Source organism: Grammomys surdaster, unplaced genomic scaffold (assembly GCF_004785775.1).
Source record: "Grammomys surdaster isolate TR1022 unplaced genomic scaffold, NIH_TR_1.0 126906, whole genome shotgun sequence".
In the NCBI taxonomy this organism is placed as follows: Eukaryota; Metazoa; Chordata; class Mammalia; order Rodentia; family Muridae; genus Grammomys; species Grammomys surdaster.
The window spans coordinates 2,993,431-3,014,284 of NW_021621692.1; the positions used below are offsets into that span (position 1 = coordinate 2,993,431).

At 37.8% G+C, this 20,854-nt stretch overlaps 1 protein-coding gene across 2 annotated transcripts in view; it reads right to left on the bottom strand.

Annotated features, from left to right (window-relative positions):
• Nucleotides 1-20,854, bottom strand: part of Abca6 (ATP binding cassette subfamily A member 6) — a 65,333-nt gene that overhangs the window by 21,873 nt on the left and 22,606 nt on the right. For both annotated transcript variants that reach the window (XM_028761245.1, XM_028761246.1), the window contains 12 exons: nt 19,080-19,190; nt 18,545-18,720; nt 18,219-18,338; nt 17,861-17,999; nt 17,218-17,308; nt 15,958-16,097; nt 13,268-13,384; nt 11,960-12,143; nt 11,420-11,586; nt 8,950-9,083; nt 7,572-7,709; nt 1,523-1,630 (listed from right to left, as the gene is read on the bottom strand). In XM_028761245.1, the coding sequence (XP_028617078.1) occupies nt 1,523-1,630; nt 7,572-7,709; nt 8,950-9,083; nt 11,420-11,586; nt 11,960-12,143; nt 13,268-13,384; nt 15,958-16,097; nt 17,218-17,308; nt 17,861-17,999; nt 18,219-18,338; nt 18,545-18,720; nt 19,080-19,190 (1,625 nt within the window). The remainder of the gene's footprint in view (nt 1-1,522; nt 1,631-7,571; nt 7,710-8,949; nt 9,084-11,419; nt 11,587-11,959; nt 12,144-13,267; nt 13,385-15,957; nt 16,098-17,217; nt 17,309-17,860; nt 18,000-18,218; nt 18,339-18,544; nt 18,721-19,079; nt 19,191-20,854) is intronic.

Here is a 20,854-nt window from a genome sequence, read left to right on the forward strand (position 1 = left end):
AGAGAGAGAGAGAGAGAGAGAGAGAGAGAGAGAGAGAGAGAGAGAGAATATCGATCTTCTCCAGGGATAAGCCCTCCATAGGTTATCCAATCCCAAGTGGTCAGCCCTAAACCCATGCACATAGGGGCAACACTAAGGAGACTCAGCAGATTGTATGTATTTATACACGCATGGTCATAGATGCCTCAGAGTAAGGGAAAAGGAGACTATGAACTGGAGATGGCATGAGAGAAGTTGGGGGGAGGGAAATGATGTAAATAATTCAGCATTTGTATATGAGTTTTTCTTAGAAAAAAATGCATTTTTTATGCATTTTTAAAAGATCATTCCACTAAAAACTCAAACAAAAGAAAGCCTGCTGGGGTTGGAGAGATGGTTCAGTGGTTAAGAGCACTGGCTGCTCTTCCAGAGGTCCTGAGTTCAATTCCCAGCAACCACATGGTGGCTCACAACCAACTGTAATGCGATCTGATGCCCTCTTCTGGTGTGTCTGAAGACAGCAACAGTGCACTCACATACATAAAATAAATAAACAAATCTTTTTTTAAAAAGAGAGAGGAAAGCCTTCCAAGTTAAAGCAGTAGTGATAGTAATTAAGGTTATTGTGAACCTGGCGGATAAAATAAATTTTCTTTTTCTGTAAAGATTAGTGGCTCAGGATGATGACAGCAGACTTACATAAATCTTACATGATTTGTCTCGATAAAAGATACAAACAAACACAAAGAGAACATAAAATTATAATTTTCAGAGTGCAAAGGGAATCTAAGTCTTAAATTTGATCTTACATGTCAACCTCAGTGATTGTTTTCCTCGCAGCTAGAAAACAATTCATCCAAAGGATATATAATATTCTGCTCTGAAGATTTAGAATAATATGACAATCTGAAAATCCTCATACTGTCTACCTAACTTTAAAGTAAGAACCTTTTTCGCATTTTAAAAATAAGCTTTCTGAGTTGCTAGAAAGGATTCCAAACTACACTGTCTAGAGGAAGGCCATGTTTCAGTGGTTGCTGGTGAGCCCAGTGTGAGCGCACGAGATCCAGAGGTTTGACCCTCTCTGATATCTCTTAGGCCCAGATTCGAGACTTTGAAATGGCCCACCCCAACATCTACCCCTTCGATGAACTACTGGAGCATGTGAACTGGTCAGTTCTACAGATTCAAAACTACAGGATCTCCATGACACAGGCCAACAACAGGAGTCCCAGTGAGGCTGCAGTATTGATAGAGTAGCAGAAACCAGACCAACAAAGCATTGCAATGAACATCTGCAAAGAAGTGTGGACACAAGGGAGTATTCTGGGACGCACAGTGACATACACACTACAGCTTCTACGGTGGGATTTTTTTCTCTGTTGGGAGGGAGGTGGCAAGGGTCAGGGGCGGGAACGAGGGAAGGGGAAGATGTGCAGTGATGGGGGATGTGGTGTGAAATTCACAAAGAACCAATAAAAATGTTTTCTAAAAAAAATACAATTATTGAAATTATTAGTATCCCCTACCCGCACTTTCTTACTTTATAATCGCTGGCGCTACTCATGGCAATATGTGGAGCGATGCTGCATACAACAAACAGTATGAACAGGAAAGCTTCCAGTATCCCAAACCAAACTATCACGATGTCCTGCAAACATGAAAGGAATCTTAGTGGAAACTCAAAGTATCAGCTATTATCTATAAAACTATACTTATCATTAATCATGAGACTTCAACTCAAAACAGAAAAGAAGCCGAGGACATTTTAGAACCTACTTTGGAGTATATATCCAAAAATACAAGCAGAGGGCTTTTAAAGAGATATCTTAGACACCCACGTTAATAGTATCATGACAATTACCAAGCAGCAGAAATAACTCAAATGCCATTAGTAGGTGTGTGAAGAAACAAAACTACACACATACATATATGCATAACGAGCATTGCTCAACTTTAAAAGGAAAAAAAATCCTGTCAAATGCTTCAAGATAGATCTGCTTGGAATATACCGTACAAAGTGAAACACACCAGGCGAAAGGTACAAATTCGGTGTGTCTCCATTACATGAGGCATGTAAAACAGTCAAGTCCTAAAACAGTAAACAAGAAGGTAATTATCAGAAGCAGAGAAGAATTAAAAGTAGAATTAAATTGGTGTTTAGTGGATATAAAATTCCTCCTCCCTTAGATGAAGGGATTCTGTATTCTAAGCAAACTACAAATAAAATAAATTTTAAAATCAAGGAAGGGGAATAGCTAGAGAGATGTCTCAACAGTAAAGAGTGCCAGTTACTCTTGTGGAGAACCCAGCAGTTCCCAGCACCTACACAGAGCTTGCAACTATCTCTTCCATGGGATTCCATACCTTCTTCTAGCTTCTTGGGCACTCACTGCATGCATATCGTGTACAGACATACATGCAGACAGAACACCTATACATTTAAAATGAATACATCTCTTTTTAAATGAAAAAATCAAGAAGCTGTTGACAACTGTTTCTTCTAGCCATCTTTCCTTTTTTTCCTTTAAGATCCTGGGGATCAAACTCGAGAGCCTTAACCATGCTAGGTAAGATTTATACCTCCAAGCTACATTCTCCATCTGTAATTTTCCCTGGCTTTAATTATCAAAGAGTTCCCTTAAATTCTTACTCCTTGAATCATTCTGTGTCTTCACTGATCACATGGCCATGTTTACAGTACTTTAGCTCATAGGTATGAACATACATATAAACATACATAAATATAATGTACATATAAATATATATTATATATACACATATTATATACATATGTGTGTATATAAGTATATAATGTGCATACACACTATATAATGTATGCATTGTGTATATATATTATATATGCATATATATGTGTGTATATGTATATATCATATATGTATATATGTGTGGGTCCATATATGAATATATATTCATCATTGACCCACTAAGTGTATTCTATCTCACTTTTTCCATTATCTGCAGAAAATCTACACTAGCATATACTCTGATCACTGCTGATTCAGTGGAAGCCAATTTGACACATTTTTATAAACCGAGATCCCCTGCGGCTGGTCCTTTTCTAACATTGCTTCTGGTAGGAAACATCTAGAGTCCATTTTAAATATTTATCTTGTCCACCAGAAAACGATAACCACCACAAACACTTGAAATAAAAAGGAAATGATCACCCAGTGGTTACATAGGCGATGTCTATACCACAAAAATGATAACATGGGGAAACACTGGGAACGGATGCTCTTGAATTGTGTGACAGTCTGTTTGTCATTTGTTACTCTTAATTCCTGAACAACCAAGTCCTATAAAGAAAGCCCCTCCTATATCTGCATCTTGTAGTGCAACCTTCAGGGCTTTAGGCTTTATCTTGAGATCATTAATCTGTTTAGGGGTGGTTTGAGGGCAGAGAGACTAGTTTCATTCTTAACGCAGATATTCAGCCTTCTCCTCACTGTTTGTCAAAAATGCTATCATTTTAGCTGTGTGACTTCTTGGTGAATTTGTCACCATCATATGGCTGACATTGTATCATTTTATATCTAGACCGTCTATCTGCTGATGTCTGTTTTTGTGCTAAGACCGTGTTGTTTTTATTATTAATGCTCTGTAGTGTAACTTGAAATCAGGTAGAGTCAAACCTCTGGCAGTACTAATTTTTCTCATAATCGCTTTGATTATGTGGGATCTTTTGTGTTTCCATATGAATTTTAAGATCATTTTACTGGTTCTCCTAAGAGGGGTAATGGAATTTACTGGAGATTGTGTTGAATCTCAAGATTAATTTAGGTAGGATGGCCATATTCATAATACTAGTTCTACAAGTAAACCGATAGGGAGAGAGTATCTTCCCATTTTCTAGTGTTTTCCTTAGTTCATTTTAAGCAAAATGAAGAGGTTGAAGAGTTTTATCATTTTCCCTGATCTCTCAACATCTCCAGTTTCTCTCGTGTCCCTCTGACCCCATCTCAAATCCATTACCTTCTGTCTAATTATTATGGTTATACATACATATAAACCGCACATCTAATGTATATATAACCTATATTATATGTATATGCACATTGCATATACATATGTATATATAACATATGAATACATTAAGCAGTTGGTGCTGTTCCTATGTGTATGTGTTTAGAGCTGGCCAATCAGGGAATTTGCCACTGGATAAGACTGATTCTTTCTTCAGTGTCATAAGTTTTTATTGTAGAGGTCTTTCACTTCCTTGATTAGGTTTATCTCACCTTATGTTTTTTAAGAATTTTTAGCTGAGCAGTGGTGGCATATTCCCTTAATCCCAGCAATCAGGAGGCAGAGGCAGGCAGTTCTCTGTGAGTTTGAGGCCAACCTGGCCTATAGAGTAAGTTCCAGGACAGTTATGGCTATCAGAAAAATCCTATATCAAATATACACATATATATATGAAAGATTTGTTTATCTATTCTATGCATACGGGTCCTTTTCTATATGTCCATCAGTGCAACAGAAGAGGACACCTGATCCCACTACAGAAAGTTATAAGACACCATGTGGGTGCTAGGAACTGAACTCAAGAACCCTGGAAGTAGAGCCAGTGCCCTTAATCGCTGAGCCATGTCTCCAGCCTTCATTTCATGGTTTTGAGGCTATTGTGATTGGGATTATTTTCCTGCAACCTTCTCAGTGTGTATTTAGGAAGACTACTGATTTTATGTTACCTGTGCATCCTCATTCTTCAACAAAGTGTTTATTTAGTTCTATGAGTTCATAGCACAGTCTTCTTAACATTTGTTATTTTTATTACTATTATTACTGTAATTATTATTTGTGTGTAATGCGTCTGCATGAGTGAGTACAAGCCACATCAGCAGAGGATAACTTTGTGGAATCAGTTCTCTATTTCCACTTTTATGTAAATTCTTGGAATTAAACTCATGCCATGGGGTTTTATAATGAGAACTTTTGCCTTATGTTAAGCCTTGTCACTGGCCAGGTGTTGAGGCCTTTAGAGCCTCTTACATACAAAAATCAAATCCTCTTTAAATAAGAAAACCGGTTTCTCCCTTCCTTATTTGTGTCTCTTATTTGTTTCTACAGCTTTTGTGTTCTCGCTATAACTTGAAGCACTATATTGAGTAAGAGTGGAGAAAGTGGGCACACCCTTGTCTTGTTCCTGATTTTAATGAGAATGTTTGGGGTTCTTCCCCATTTGGCATGATGTTAGTTATGGGTTTGTCATAAATGGCCCTTATTACGTGCATGTGTCGCCTATATCCCTAATCTCTCTAGGACTTTTTGTAATATTTCTTTTATGTTTTGAGATGATAGCATAATTATACCATTTCCTCCTTCCCTTTCTTCCCTCCAGACTCTCCCTCCCATACATCCTCCCTTGCTTTCTCTCAAACTCATGGCCTCTTCTTCATAATTGTTATCTACATATGTGTGTACATGCACGTGTGTATCCTTCAATACATGAATACCACCTGGCCAGTCTGTATAATGTTATTTGTATGTATTGGTTTTCAAGGATAACTATTTGGTATCGGATAATCAACTGGTGTGCTCTTCCCTGGGGAAGACTATATCTCCTGTTCTCAGGACTCCTTAGCTGCCTGTACTTCTTCATGTAGGGTTGAGGCTTCAAGTTCTTCCCACCTACCCCATGCATGTTAGCATATCTATTGGTGTTCATTTCTACTATTTGTTCGGCTCAAAATGGAAGACATTGGAGTTTGTCAAAGACATTTTATGCAACTATTGGGATGATTATGTAACTTCTGTTCTTGAGGACATTTATATGACTAATTAATTTTACTTATAAACACACATTCAACAATCCCTGCACATCTGAAATGAAATCAGATCGGTCACAGTACTTTTAATTTTTTCTCAATTTGCTTTGTGAAAAATTTACTGAGAATTTCTGTATTTGTGCTCATCAAAGAAATTAGTCTATAGTTTTCTTATTTTGTTGTTCTGCTCTATGTGCTTTGGGTACTGGCATGATAGTGGCTTCATAAATGGAGACTGGAAGTGTTTCTATTTCTTCTACCTTTGCAATAATCTGCTAAGCACTGGTTTTAATTTTTCTTTACTAATCTGGTAGAAATCTGCACTAACTTCATCAGGACCTGAACTTTTTTTTTAATCATAAGGATTTCATTATCTCTTCACTTTTATTGTTTTTTTATAGGTATATTCAAATTTTTATCTCATTTTGGTACAGCATATGCATCTATAAGTTCACCCGTCCTGGACAAAGATTAGGAATTAGGATGACTTTGAGATTGGATCTCACAGTTAAAATAGCTACTTTCAAGAAAACAAAGGACAAGTGGTGGAGAAGAAGTGGGAGAAGGGGAATAAATAACGATTTATCCACTGTTGGTGAGAGCATAAACTGCTGAAGCTGCTGTAGGTATCATTGTGGAGGTTTCTCAAAAAGCTAAAAATAAACCTTCCGTATGGCCCAGCTACACCAGTCCTGTAGAATTATCCAAAGGACTCTCGATCAAACAACAGGAAAAGTTACATAGACTGCTGGGGAAGAGAAGTCATCAGTGAACCCTGCTTGCTACAATATTTACCTGCCAGGCAAGATAGAACCATTTCTACAATAGTGGCAAGACCATTAAGGGAAAAGTTAATGGCTTTGCAACTAGATTTGAGATCTTCTCCATGGAAGGTAATGGGTGACTGTGAGTGTAAATCTGATCAAAACCCTGTAACTGGGGAGATCAAGGTTCCTATGGAAGATGGAGTGCACTGCTGGTGTATTGATAGACGTGGAGCCATAATGTCCCCTAAGCATTACGTTTAGGCCCATAAACTAATGCTGATCTCGTTTTCTTTTTTGTGTAGCAGCGGGTGACAGTTGCTGCAGAGACTCACAGCTGGTTACAGTGCTGACTGGGAATAAGTGGTTACTGAATACTCAAACCTAAAGAAGACACCTATGTCATTCCATCCAAAGCCAAAGGAACAGACATAGAAGAGTGGATGGAAAGACTGTGATGGTCAGAGGAGGCAGAGGAGCACTATGAAATCCTGTCTCCAGGCTGTCCCAGGCCACTGCAATCACAAGCATAAGGTAGCTGCAGCTTCCTGCAAAGCATCCACACACTAGAGTGGGTGTTGAGTCCACGTGGGAAGAAGAAGGGAGTAGACAGAAGTGAAAAAGGAGTGAGAGAGGGTAATTAAAGTGAATACAGTCATGGTGTATTCTATATGTATATAAAGTTGTCAAAAATAAATTGAAGTTCTTGCCAAAGCTCAGAAATGGGAAGTCACTGTCATTTGTGGAATGGGTTGACAAAAAAAGGAAGTAGCCATGATGTAAAGCATGATGGCGTTTTCTCTGTTCTTCTGTCTCTCACCAGTGCTACCATTCTAGAAGCTTCCTAAAGCCAGGACTGTGAAATTGTAGCCTGTGTCTATCTCTATTGCAATGAAAACAAGCCAAGCGGTTGAAGGCAAGAGTCAGACAACACACAGCTCTGAGAACGTATTAATCGTCCTTCGGGTCAACCATCAGATATGAATAACGTAAGCTGTCATATTTTTAATTGTTTGGGATCAGCAGATGTAATACTTACTGATGAATATATGCTTTCCTCAATTCTAATGTACCGTGAATGATTGAACATCTGAAGGATTCCGTTGCTGATGACGTTCATTAGGATAGGAAAGCAGTGTAGCCTCTTGGTATTACACACAGCTGAAAATCTGTAATCCTTAAAACAACAACAGCAAAACCAAGTAAGATCAAATCTTTGAAAAATAAAGGAACACACACACACACACACACACACACACACAGACACTTCTAGTAGTCCAATTCTAGCTTTTCATTGATTTTCAAGTTAACTAGCTTTTCTGAGCTTCTTTTTTCCCATCTATGAAAGAGGAGTCTAAATGGGTTCGTACATGGTTTGAGTGAGACTCTGTTTTAAGTCCTTATCCAGTGAATAGGACAGCGCCAAAATCTACTTAATTCTAAATTTTACTAGTGTAATCAGTTTTGTATCACCTCATCTCTATTTTGATGAGGAAGAAATTTCAGTTTGTAGAGTGTAAAAGCTGCCCATAAATACTGTCAATTTATAGTGAGCAAGCAGATAGGAAATAAACATGGACTATAAGAGATATTCATGGTTACGTTGCCACAGAACCTTTACAATTTTGAAGATAATAATAATACTTAATGTTTATGAAAACACGCATATAGACATTACATAAATCATTATTGTTTTAATATGAAAGCTATCAATAGTTTGTGTAGTAAATATACAAGATATACCAAGCAGTTGTCAAACAAGCTGTTTTCCAAAGTTGACATCAAAATGATGACATCTTTTTACAATATATTAAATATTATATATTTTAAAATATATTTAAAATGTTACAATATATTAAAAGAGGCACCTTTTGAGGCTTCTAGTATTGTTTTGTTTTACTTGTAACAGGAAAGACAGCCATTCTTTTGATTAATTTTGTTTCTTATCTTTACTGAAATGCAAATAAAACTCAAGTCTGTCATAAAATTAGGATGAATTTGCAACAGGTGTGTTCCATGATAGATTCCCTGATGGCTTATACTCAATTTGAAATGCATGGGGAATGGTTTTCCATTATAGAATTCATGTGGATATTTCAGTACCTAATGTATTTTTTCAATATACAAGACATCACTACTTGACTTAAAGTACTTAAATTCATGATTACATTAATTAATGATCATGGTTTCATAAGTTATTAAGTTTACGCAATGCACCCATTCCCTTTTAATGCAAAATTACTTAATTTAAAACAAAGAAAATGTTTCACAGAAATGTTTATTCAAGGTAGACGCATCTGTTTTGCTGAGTTACTATATATCACTTTTCTATAGTTTTAAGACAATTAAAGTGTAGACCTTTGATATTGTGTTTGAGTGTGTGTAGTTGCAAAGTAAAGGCCAAGAGGAAAACATACCTTCTGCCTTCCAGAAACTATAATGGCTCCATTGTAGGAAAGGCTTTCAGTACCATTTCTGTTTTCAAAATCATCTACTTCCAAAACTATGTTTTGATGCTTCAGCGACTGTACGAAATCTTCAATATTTGATTCTAGTGTGATTTTGATAACAGAGGACAATATGAAAGCGAGAGAAAAAAATTTTCATGAGCCCTATAAAGTTAATATTTTCACATTCCTAGGACACCATGAACATGCTTCACGAATAACATGCTACTACTATTGGCCTAAGAGAGATGAATCAGCCACTCGTCCGTCTTCTATTTAGTAAGTCTTACGTTATTATGAATTATCATCATAATCCCACCTAAGGTAAGTTAGTAACAAGATAATTCTATTTTATAACTTTTCCTTTTAAATGTGTATAAATTGATAATTTCTGAAAAACTAATATGAGAAATATTGCAGATTGTTCACTCTGACAACATTTTCCTCTTCTTTGTATTCTTAACAAATAAATAAATAAATAAATAAATATTAAAATGTATATGTAATTCATGTTTTCCACATTTGCATATATGTTGCATAGTGTATTTTTATTTCTTGGGAAATAAAAAAGGATGCCACCATCAAATCAAAAATTCTTCTGTATTCTAAAATAAGAAAATGTGTGAAATTACATGAGACAGAAATGAAATTGAGAAAGAACTCACTGCCTAGTACACACAGGAGAAAAAGATGCAATAGTCAACCAGTTTCTACAACATCAAAACTCAAGTGGATAACTGAGCTTTCCTGCTCTGAGCCACAATTAAGGGTGTTATTATCCTGTCAGAGCAGGAGCAAGATGAGCAGTCAGGGACCCTCCAGGTTCCAAACAAAGACAGCTGCTTCAGTCATCTCTAAGAACATCCCTCATTTATAAAAGATGGTGTCCAAGAAGAGAAGCAAGCCAAGAGTTGGAGTAACCTTAAAAAACACCCATCAAGGAAAAGGAGAACGGACAACCAAAGAGCCCATTTTTTTTCTGGCTTTTGAAGTGAGAGTTTATACTAGAAACACATAAAGTTCTAAGAATTGGAAAAAATATACCAAACTTCAGACAAATTGGGGTTCCCCCAAGATGGGATGGGACACACATAGAAAACAATCTTTACATCTACCCTGGGGCAGTCACGCATCACAGCTGCATTCCACAATAGGCTACAAATAATGGCGACCCACAGTCACATAAACCAAACAAGCGTTTTCATATGAAAAGATGAGCATGCTGTTAATAATCTTATCAAACTTAGAGGAGGAGAAATATGACAGAATAAATCCCCAAAATTCTTGACAGAATACGGGGACGGGTGAGGATGAGTGAATACAAGGGTATTATCCTCATGCTGAGTGGGGTGTGCCCTCTGGAATGGCCACAGTTGGATGGCCAAGGGCAATTCTAAGTGTTAGCAAATAATGTGCAACTCAACACTTTTAGCTTTAAGGCAAGAAGAAATTCTGGTTTCCAAACCTGAAGTAGAAAAAAAAAATAAAGAATGAAAATAAAGACACTCTACAATCTTAAATCAAAAATATGTATGAAATTGGAATCAGTAAGAAACTCAAGAAAGTACTGCTACTCTAAATGGTGTGTGTGTGTTTGTGTGTGTGTGTTGGTGTGTTGGCTTTTTAATTAACTAATTTTTTTTACTTTACATCCTGATCACAACTTCCCCTTCCTCCTCTCCTCCCCATTGCTCCCTCACCCCCACCCCCATCCACTCTCCCTCTCTTTCTCCTCAGAAAAGGTGAGACCTCCTTGGATATCAACCTGCCTTGGCATAAAGGGTACTACTACTCTGAATGTTCTAACATCTTTGAAAGAAACATAGCTTTTCTTTCAAGTTAATTAAGCAGTTGTGGAGCAACGACCCATTCTTTGAGTTTTCCTGAATCTTGATGAACTTCATCCAAGAGCATGAAGTGTAGACATGCAGTCTTTGCTTGTCAATTAATATGTGTTACATGCATGATCGCATGATGTACAGTAACTAGTGGTATGAAAGATCTAAAGATTCTTCAGCTAAGATGTAGTTCTCTGTCTCTCTGTGTGTCTCTGTGTGTCTCTCTGTGTGTCTCTCTGTCTCTCTGTCTCTGTCTCTCTGTCTCTGTTTCTCTCTGTGTTTCTCTCTGTGTTTCTCTCTGTGTTTCTCTCTCTGTTCCCCTCTCTCTCTCTCTCTCTCTCTCTCTCTCTCTCTCTCTCTCTCTCTCTCTCTCTCTCTCTTTCTTTCTCAGCGATGGCTGCCAGGTATAAATGGAGGCCAAGCTGAACAGTGACAAGGCCCATGTTCCCATCAGCCTTGTCCTCTCCGAAATCAGGGAACCTGTACACGGTTCCTCACAAGTCACTTTCTATAAATTCACATTTTTCTTCTGCCAGATTTTCCTCCTCCCTCCTGCACCACTTAACAGTTAAAGCTTTATTTTAACGCTGATCTCTGTTCACCTGTTTTATTGATGACCAAAAGGCTGGTTCGCAGACCCTGAGGGAGTTGTCCAGGAGACAGGAAATACAAGTCTGTTTTAAATTCCCAGTTGGTTTTTTCCTCTATCCAAGCATTAGATAGGATTTCCATAATCAGTGGGAGCAGTGCAATTCCAAGAAACAGTAGACTAAACAATAAAGAAAAGTTACCACAGGACTCTATGGCATGTGCTCTTCAGTTAGATATTTATTCTACTTTATAGCACCCATAGTGTTAAGTGCTGACATTGGAAAAGTAGTATCTCAACATGTCACAGAACTAAAAAAGCATTGTTAAATAAGTGGTATTTAATCTGGTTATGGAAATCAAACAGCATGCATTCATAAGGCCAATCAAGAATTAATATACAGGCAATCCCTCTGTCAGTAAAACCATTACTGGATTTATGTCTTGTCTAGCAGAAATACTAGGTAATGTGCTTTATTTTTAAATGTTCTTGTAGTTTGAAACCTTTAAAGAATTTTTATCTTAAAAAAAAAAAGACGAACTCTGATACTCACAAGATCAGAAATGCTTTTCTCTCTCGTTTTAGTTTTAAGAAGCGAAGCTTCGCTACTGCACAGACCTGCGTTCTCCAACGGCGCATGGCGCCCACTGTCTTCTGTACTTGAGAGAGAGAAGGGTAAACCACCTCCATTTCATTTAAGCTTTCCGAGTCTGTTACTGTTTCTCTTTTCTCAAAGTCTGTATGAACACACATACATATTATGAACATCCTAAGGCACAGTAAATTTTCCTTCTTAAAAAAACTTAAATTATCGTATGTCTGATCTTATTTTTATACTTCTATCCAAAGTAATTATTTAAATAACATTTTGATACCCCATTAAGCTTATAGAAAGTTTCCACCTTTAGTATTTTCATTTTATATATAGTTATATTTTTTAATTTGCAATATAATGAAAATTTTGAAATTAGTAAAAACATCTTGAGTTATATTGCCAACATGATATGAAGCATAGCATAATATCAAAACTCTATATACTCCCTGAGAATATCTGCCAAATATATATACCAAAAGCAGAATTCAGGAAAGGGGTAGTTTGGATTGCTCAGTCTTTGAAAAGGCAAATGTTTAATTGTAATACTCTTCTGAGCAAAATAATCCTCTTCGTTGGGATCAGCAGGTGTTTAAGGCTTAAATACTTAATACTAAAGTATCAATAACCTGGGCTTGAAAGGAAAAGATCATCAGCTCTGAAAATATTTAATGTAGCTATGCAGCCCATAGGTATAAGCAGAATGGCTTCCAAATAATCATCTAACTGTTCTGAAGTCAGAATCTCTCATCTGTAGAATGGAGTTGACCACATTTACTGAAAGAATTATTACAGTCATGAGCTATGGGTATATCCTAGTGTTTGTCTACATTGGGCAAACTACCTGTAAATGGAAAGGCTTCAAAAATGACAGTTATTGTTTCCCATTAAGCTACTCAGAAGTTGGGAAGAATTCTCTCCACATGGGTCTTCTCACTTAACAAGCAAGAAATGATCTTTAGAAGAAGTAAATGGCCAGACCCCATACCTCTGATTAAGAACATTAAATGCCTCAAAGAACCCAAGAATCAGTGCCCATCAGGAGATAGAACTGCTATAATACTGAGTAATTAGTTTTCCTAAGAGTCATTCATCAACACTAAGAGTGGACCTCTGGCTAGCTGTACTTATGAGGTCAGGAACCACAACAACCCATGTCTAACAATGAAGCCACAGTTACAGTGGTCACACTCCTTCAAGCGTCACAAAAGCTAAATTGATACATAGCCCTTTATTAATTGACTTTATGAAGTGTGCAGATAGTTTTACCCTGTGTGGTACGTGGTTCTCCTTCCAGGTTCACAAAGACTTCATTCAGAGTTGACATGGAAACTTCATAATTCATCAAGCCCTGGCCAGAATATTTATCAAGATCACTGAAGAACTCTAAACCAACAGAAAGAATATATAAACTTTCAAAATGGCATAAATATACTAACTCCAGTAAATTAACATTTGTCTTAAACATGATATTTAATGTTGTTCAGAAATCTCGTGTCTTTACAACATAATCATAATTTAAAGGAAAAATTACTTTCTCAGAAATTATGATGACAAACTTGATCTCCAAGGTGTCTTGCTCTATCTTATATTCGTGGATTCTCATTTTCCTACAGACTTCTCTCAGGAAATATGAACAGTCGTAAAGACCATAGTCTTCTTCCAGCCATACAACAACCCACGTAAGCCTTTGCCCACATCTAGGCTTCTTTGTGTCTGTGTGTAACACTTGCAACTGCTCCTTCCAAGGCTACCCTGCCTTTTACTTATGTTCTGAACTTTATCCTCCAAGGGCTTACCAAAGCGATCTCCTCTCTCTACCATCATAACTTTCTTCTGTACCTGCTGGGTCAGACAGAATGCTACGGTGTCCACCAAACAAAGGCAAATAGCAACTTCCTCCCATCCCTCCTTGTATATGTGTTTGTCTCCAAAAATTTGTCCACGTTAATCCGCCACATCTTGCAAACAGCTCTAGAGCACATGCTGTTCATTTTCCTGCAGAGAAGCCGCTCTCTTCTAGGTCACCAAGACCTCCGTATTTTAATTTCAGTGAACAAGTCTTTTATTATTTGTAAATATAATATTTACACTTATTCTTTGAAAGTCATTATATATGCATACAATGTACTTGCGTATACAGCCAACTCCCCCCTCCAACTTCCCTGGCTCCCCGTGTCTCTGCTGCACGCCCTTTCTAACTTCATTAAATTGGTTTTTTTTTCCTCGTTACTTCCTCTCCCATTCTTCACTTCCTTCTTTTCTTTTGGCCTTTAACAAAGCAAATTACTTGTGCTGTGGATACAGCTGGAGGGAGGGAGGGAGGGGGAGTTTACGAGTCATGTCTCATTTCCATCTAACTACAGGTAGAACTTTCAGTTCCTACATCCTTCATGACTTCTCCTTTGCTTTCTTTCAGAGTTCCTTGTTTTCTTTCTTTCAGTTCTAGACAACTTTCTTGGTCCACCCACCTACAAATCCAGTTCCTAACCCATACCCATGTTCCTCAGATTCATACTCCACTGTTCCCTCTGACTTCCAGTGTCCTGCGAATAGAGGCCTTTCTAAAAAGGCTCACTGATACTTTCTTCTCACTATGGTGCAACTATTCTAGGCACTAATTTATGATAAATACCATTGTCTTCTACTCACTAATTGAGGCCAAATTCTAAAAGTCATGCTGTGTGAATCCCTTAAGACAGACTTTGCAACTTTATCACAAAGTATGTTTTGAAGACACCTACTCAGTTCCACCTTTACCCGTGCCAGGGTAGAACAGAAGTCCTTCTGAGCCTCTAAGTTATCTTCAAAGCTAGTCTCTTGTGGTCAGCTCTTGTTCACCTGTATCTGGAGTGATCTTCTTTATGCCCAGAATGGAAGTAGAGGTTGTCACACATGATCTCCCTCCTAATTAATATCTCTTAGTGGTTTTGCAATGTGCTTAGAATAAAAATCAATATTTAAATCAAATATTTCAAACCTTTTCAGCTCCATGAGCTATTCACCTACCTTACAACTTTATCCATTCCTACCCACACTCTGCTCACTCTCTTCATCTCCTTCAGACAAACTCGATGCATTCTCTTTGGACTGCATTTGATTTTGTGTCCTTTGACCCTACTCTATATAAACAACAGCACTAGTGTGCCTGGCTAGCATGAATAAAGCCCTGCATTTAATTTAACATACACACACACACACACACACACACATATACACACACACACAGAAAGGAGGCATGAAGACAGTACTTGACACAGTTTACATTGTAAACACAGTTTGTGCTTTTTAGGGCTACTTAAAAAAAAAAAAAAAAACATAGCTTGTGACTGCTACCCAACAGGCTGGGAGCCTATGCTAAATAAATAAACTAGTTTTCCTTTGAAACATAAACGCATGTATGATAAAATGAAAATACAAAAATGCTTGTGCCGAAGATCTTCCTGTCACAACTTCATCTCTATTGTCACCACCAGACTCGTGAATCTGCTCACTAAACATCTACCTACGAGATTTTTTTTTCTGACCTAAGATGCATGATAAGTTAATTTTCAGAGCAAGCCAAAAGGAAGGAGAGTTAATATTCCTGAGTTTGTCCCTTAGCTAATGATAGATGGGGGAAATGAGTAAGTAGTTTCTCCACACCTCTCCACTGGCATAGCAGTGAGAACATTGACTGTCATTTTCCGCCAACGGTGCTACACTTCTACTGCCCACCATGGAACCCTGCTCGAGAATGCAAGCTTCCCTGAGTTTTTCTCTGTCCTCTTTCACGGCCCCTCCTTATTGCTGTTCCTACTGATCAATGTCCAATAACTCCCGTGCTCTCAAATCATCGTCCTGACTTTTGTTAAATACTAAAAGACTAAGACAAAATGTAGGTCCATTAAAGAACAAAAATGATGACAAAATTCAAAGTTTTTTCTCTAAGTTTATTCCATCACAGTCATACATGTTACCTGGGAACTTGCTTGTCCTTTCCAGTGGCAAGATGTACACAAGCTTTTCTTTGGTTTTTGCTTTTAATTTAGCATCTGGGATGTGGTGATGGATGAAGGATGATAACTGCTCTGAATCACATGTTTCATTCGTAAACAAACTAGGATTTCAAAACAAAATCGTGACAAGTAATTACATTTCGTTTGAACACTGCATTCCTTAGCTTTATGGATCAAGCGAGACGAGCAACAATAAAAATAATCCAGCAGCTTGAGAAATCTTCTGTACACAGAATATGTACGAACCCAAAACAACTAAACACACACATACACACACACACACACACACACACACACACACACACGCAGGGGCATTGGTGGTACAGAAATGAACACAGCTGCCTTCCAAATGCATATTCATTGCAGTTAATGTGATATACATGGCATAAAAATGAGGAAACAGAGGCGGTGGCATTATACAAAAGAGATTTCCAAGGGAAAGGAATCAGTGCGCCTGGCAGTGAATGGAGAAATTAGTGTACTATCAAAACATTTTTATTTTGCTTTTTGGTGGAGATTTAATGAATTATTTTAGCCTACACTCAATTTCTGTTAGACACAGTTGTCACAACTCTCTGGAGCAGTATTGAGTCCTCACTAATACTGATTACTAAAAGTACTGCCTTGGATTCTTAAGAGAGAACAAAAATACTGCAGACTTTATTAAGATTCAATGAGGAAGATGGAGAAGGAAGAGGTTGAGGTTTAGGCTGCACAGACAACCTAATGGTGAAGTATCCCCATGGTGAACACAGAACTTTGGTTTATAATGTAGGCATTTTGCTATAGTGAATATTGGTACAGATTACAAGGAGCCAAGAAGATAGACAAAAGTGTTCACTAAACAGTTTTCAATCCATTTGGTCAGACATGAGGCTTGAGACCTATTCTCTCTCAGAAATGTGCAACTGTAGTGTACCACTATTAAAGCATACATATTGGGCTGGAAAGATGCCTCAGTGGTTAGCAGCACTTGAGACTCTTCCAGAGGACCATAGTTTCACTCCCAGTACCAAATTCTAGTGGTTCACAACTGCCTAAAACTCCATCTCCAGGGGACCCAATGCTCTGACCTTCTCAAGCACTGTTTTTGTGCATGACACACAGATACGAGTAAAGAAAGAACAGATCTTTAATATATATATATATATATATATATATATGTGTGTGTGTGTGTGTGTGTGTGTGTGTGTGTGTATTCTTTTCTCAAAAACTCTTTACCTTAAGTGATATCCAAGACCCCATTTTCTCTTCAGAAAGACAGAAGACCCTGTGCACTTGAGAGTCCCATTGGAGACGATCACTTTCCTGTCTGAGAAAACAAAGCACATACGAAAGAACATTAGCAGTACTTCTTCCCACTCTAGCGAAGAAGAGCAAAAAAATGAAAGCTCAGAATTCCGAAGCCACGCTCTGTGAGGCATGACCTGACCGTGCCTCCTGGACGTTTCAAATTTTGAAACATATCTTAAAACTTTTGTAATTGAAGCTTCCAATGATGCTAAATCTTTTAAGTTTCCTCCCACACTTCCTAAAAGGGGAAATGGATATCACTTCAGGTTATATAGGATTGTATTCTTTGTCTACATAATAAGGAACAGGCAGCTAGTTTTCGAGTAAACATATATCAAAGATTTGGAAGTTTAAGTAAACATAGAAATGATCTGAAGACAGCCACAACTTTTCTCTTAACCCAACAAATGTACAGCCAGTGCGGAACTCCAGGAGACGAGTGGATTCCAATATCCTCTAGAACTCTTCGGAGTTGAGGTAATGAGAACAGGGCTTTTAACTCCAGGAATAAAGGTCACATATAAATTCCCCGAAGTTTTCATTATGACACTGAAGTAAAGTTATCAGTTACCAGCGAGGATGTCCGCCTCATCCGTGAACTGAGTACTGAAGAGGATCACGCGGTCTGCCCTGCGTTCCTTCAGGAAACCCCATATTCGCTGCCTCGAAAAGGGATCCAGTCCTACAGTAGGTTCATCTAAGAGCAAAATCTACAAAGGATAAGGATATTCAATATATGACCCCGTCATAATATTACTTCATAATAGCGTGGAAAACAATAGAAGTAACTGTAGTATATCTTTGTAGAAGTAAGCAGAGCGGGTTCTTGCTTGATACACTGTAATAGCTGAAAGCTCTGCCAGACTTTTAGCATGACGCTTACTGAGTATCTTACAACCTCCATCCTTCCTGGGCCTAATCTTACTTACTCGAGGATCTCCTAGAGTGGCAATCCCAAAGGTGAGCTTCCTCTTCTGTCCTTCACTTAAATGTTCAGCAAGATCATCCTGAATATTCTGCATGTCTAATTCCAATATGATTTGTTGTACCTGTACAAGAAATATACAAAGGCCAAAGCACAAAATGATCCAAATTTTTACAAAATGAACTGCCCATTGAAGAAGGTATCTTTTTATTGGATTTCTTTGCCTAAGATCATTCATAAGAAGGTGGATAAATGGCTGACAGGATTCTGTGATCATGACTGAACATGGTTGATGACTGGGAGCTGAGATAAGGTAACCACACAGCCTACCTCTTGCTCTACGTCCTGTGGAAGAATCCCTTTTATTTTAGCAAAGAGAGTGAGATTTTCCTTCACGGTGAGTGCATCAAATTGAACATTATGTTGAGGACAAACACCAATCATCTTTCTGATTTCCTTCAAGTCTTGCATTTCAGAGAGATCTTTATTGTAGACTGCGACTGACCCTAAAAAAGAGAAATTAAAATATTTCAAGCTTAACAAGGTAACATTTCATTTCATTTACATTTGGAGATCTCATTCAACAAAATTGTGGCATACACTCATAAATCTTTAAAATTACAACATTACTAACAAGTACTATTCTTGCCGTAAGTACTATGCAACATGTTTTCCTAAGATCACACATGGTGGGATACAAGTGGTTCCAGTGAAATCTGAGAAGTGGGAAGTCCATTCAAAATCCTATAGTTCTAGGAAACAACTTTAGATAATCATCAAGCCATAGAATTTTAAATGGCAGGCATAGATCCACCCTCATTCTCTGAGCAGATATCTTGTCTGGGAGATACTGCTCTCTGCTTACCTGCAGTTGGAACATATAATCCACTAAGGATGTTTAGTAATGAAGATTTGCCCGCTCCACTGTGGCCCAGAATTGCTGTGATCTGACTCTCATAAATATCAAAGGACACGCCTGTTTTAACATAAGATATTAACATTATTGATAACAGAGTTTTAGACAGGACTAGTCCTACCCGCAGAACAAGACAACTGAATTTCATGATGAATTTAGCAATGCTTTGCACAACACATCGAAGAATCATGCTAACTTAAACAGTGCTACTGACACATGGACATGAGTAAAATACATACAACAACATGGTATTTGTTTAGGATCCAGAGATCTAGCAGAAATCTGAAATGGACCAAAATATTTATAAAATAAAGATTAACAAATTACCTTTCAAATTAAAGGCAAATTACTCAAAAACAAGTTTGTGCTAGGTGTGCTGGAACATGCCTTTAGTCCCAGGGTTTAGGAGGCAGAGAAGACAGAAGAATCTCTATGAATTTGAGATCAACCTGGTCTACGCAGAGATCCCAGGACATCCCGGGCTACATAGAGAGACATTGTCTCAAACAAGCCAAAACAAAACTACAATGTTACACAACTAAAAATGTACATTGGCAACTTTTATATTTGTGTTCTGTTTTGGTTTGGTTTTGGATTAACATGTAGGTGTGTAGCCCTGGCTAACCTAACCTGGAATACTTGTGCCTTTTAAATAAAAAACACATAGTGTGAACCAGTGAGATGGATCAGTGGGTAAGGATTCTAGCTGAGGAAGTTTGACAACCTGAGTTTTATCTCCAGAATACAGAAAAAAGTGGAAGAGAGAACCAGCTCCAGGAAGTTATGCTCTCATGGCCAGATAAACACTGCTGCATGTGCCTCCTCCACAAATACATCATGCACATGTGTGGACACACACTAATTAATTAACTATGAGATAAATTAAATACAATCAAATAATAATGCATAGCATTTGTCAGAGCAAGAGAAAAGAGGCATTGGCTACCCTGGCACTGATCCTTACTTATTGCAGCAATAATTAAATATAAAAGTTGGTTTTCTCATCAGCAAAGTGTAAAAGAAAGTAACGAGACTTTCATAAAATTAAATATGAAAAATTGCACCTAAAGCTCTTAGCATAGTTTCCAATACACAGTAAGTGCTTTAAAATTAAATGTCTGTCACTGTCGTTGTTTTAATTGTGTTTAGCGTATAAGTATGAGGTTTTGTGATTTTGGAGGTAAGTGATTTAAGATACGCATCAGGAATCTTAAATAGATCTTTTCAGTGAGTCTGCTCTGATAAACCCATCTTCAGGAGACAGTGATCTTTATGGAGACAAAGATTCACCATAGTATTTTTAGGGCAGAAAAGACATAGAAATGAACTAAATGCCATCCATCAGTGGGGTGGTTTCACTAGACCTGTTACTCATACAATGCAGTATTATTTAGCCATGGAAATTGTAAAAGCAAATTCTCAGAGGTGATCCAGATTAGCCACAAGGACTGCCTGCAAGAAGAGAAGTTTTAGAAAGTGCTCCCCCTCCTAGCCTGACCTTCCAATGAGTAATTCCACATGGAAAATCTCCAATCAGAACATTTGTATTTTTTTTTTAAGTACCATTACTTCGGGCTGGAGAGATGGCTCAGCACTTAAGAGATCACTCAGACACTGGACCACCAACCAGGCAGCATACACCAGCTGATATGAGGCCCCCAACGTGCAGCAAAAGACAGCTGGGTCTGGGTTTAGTCAGAGAAATGCATCTAACCCTCAAGAGA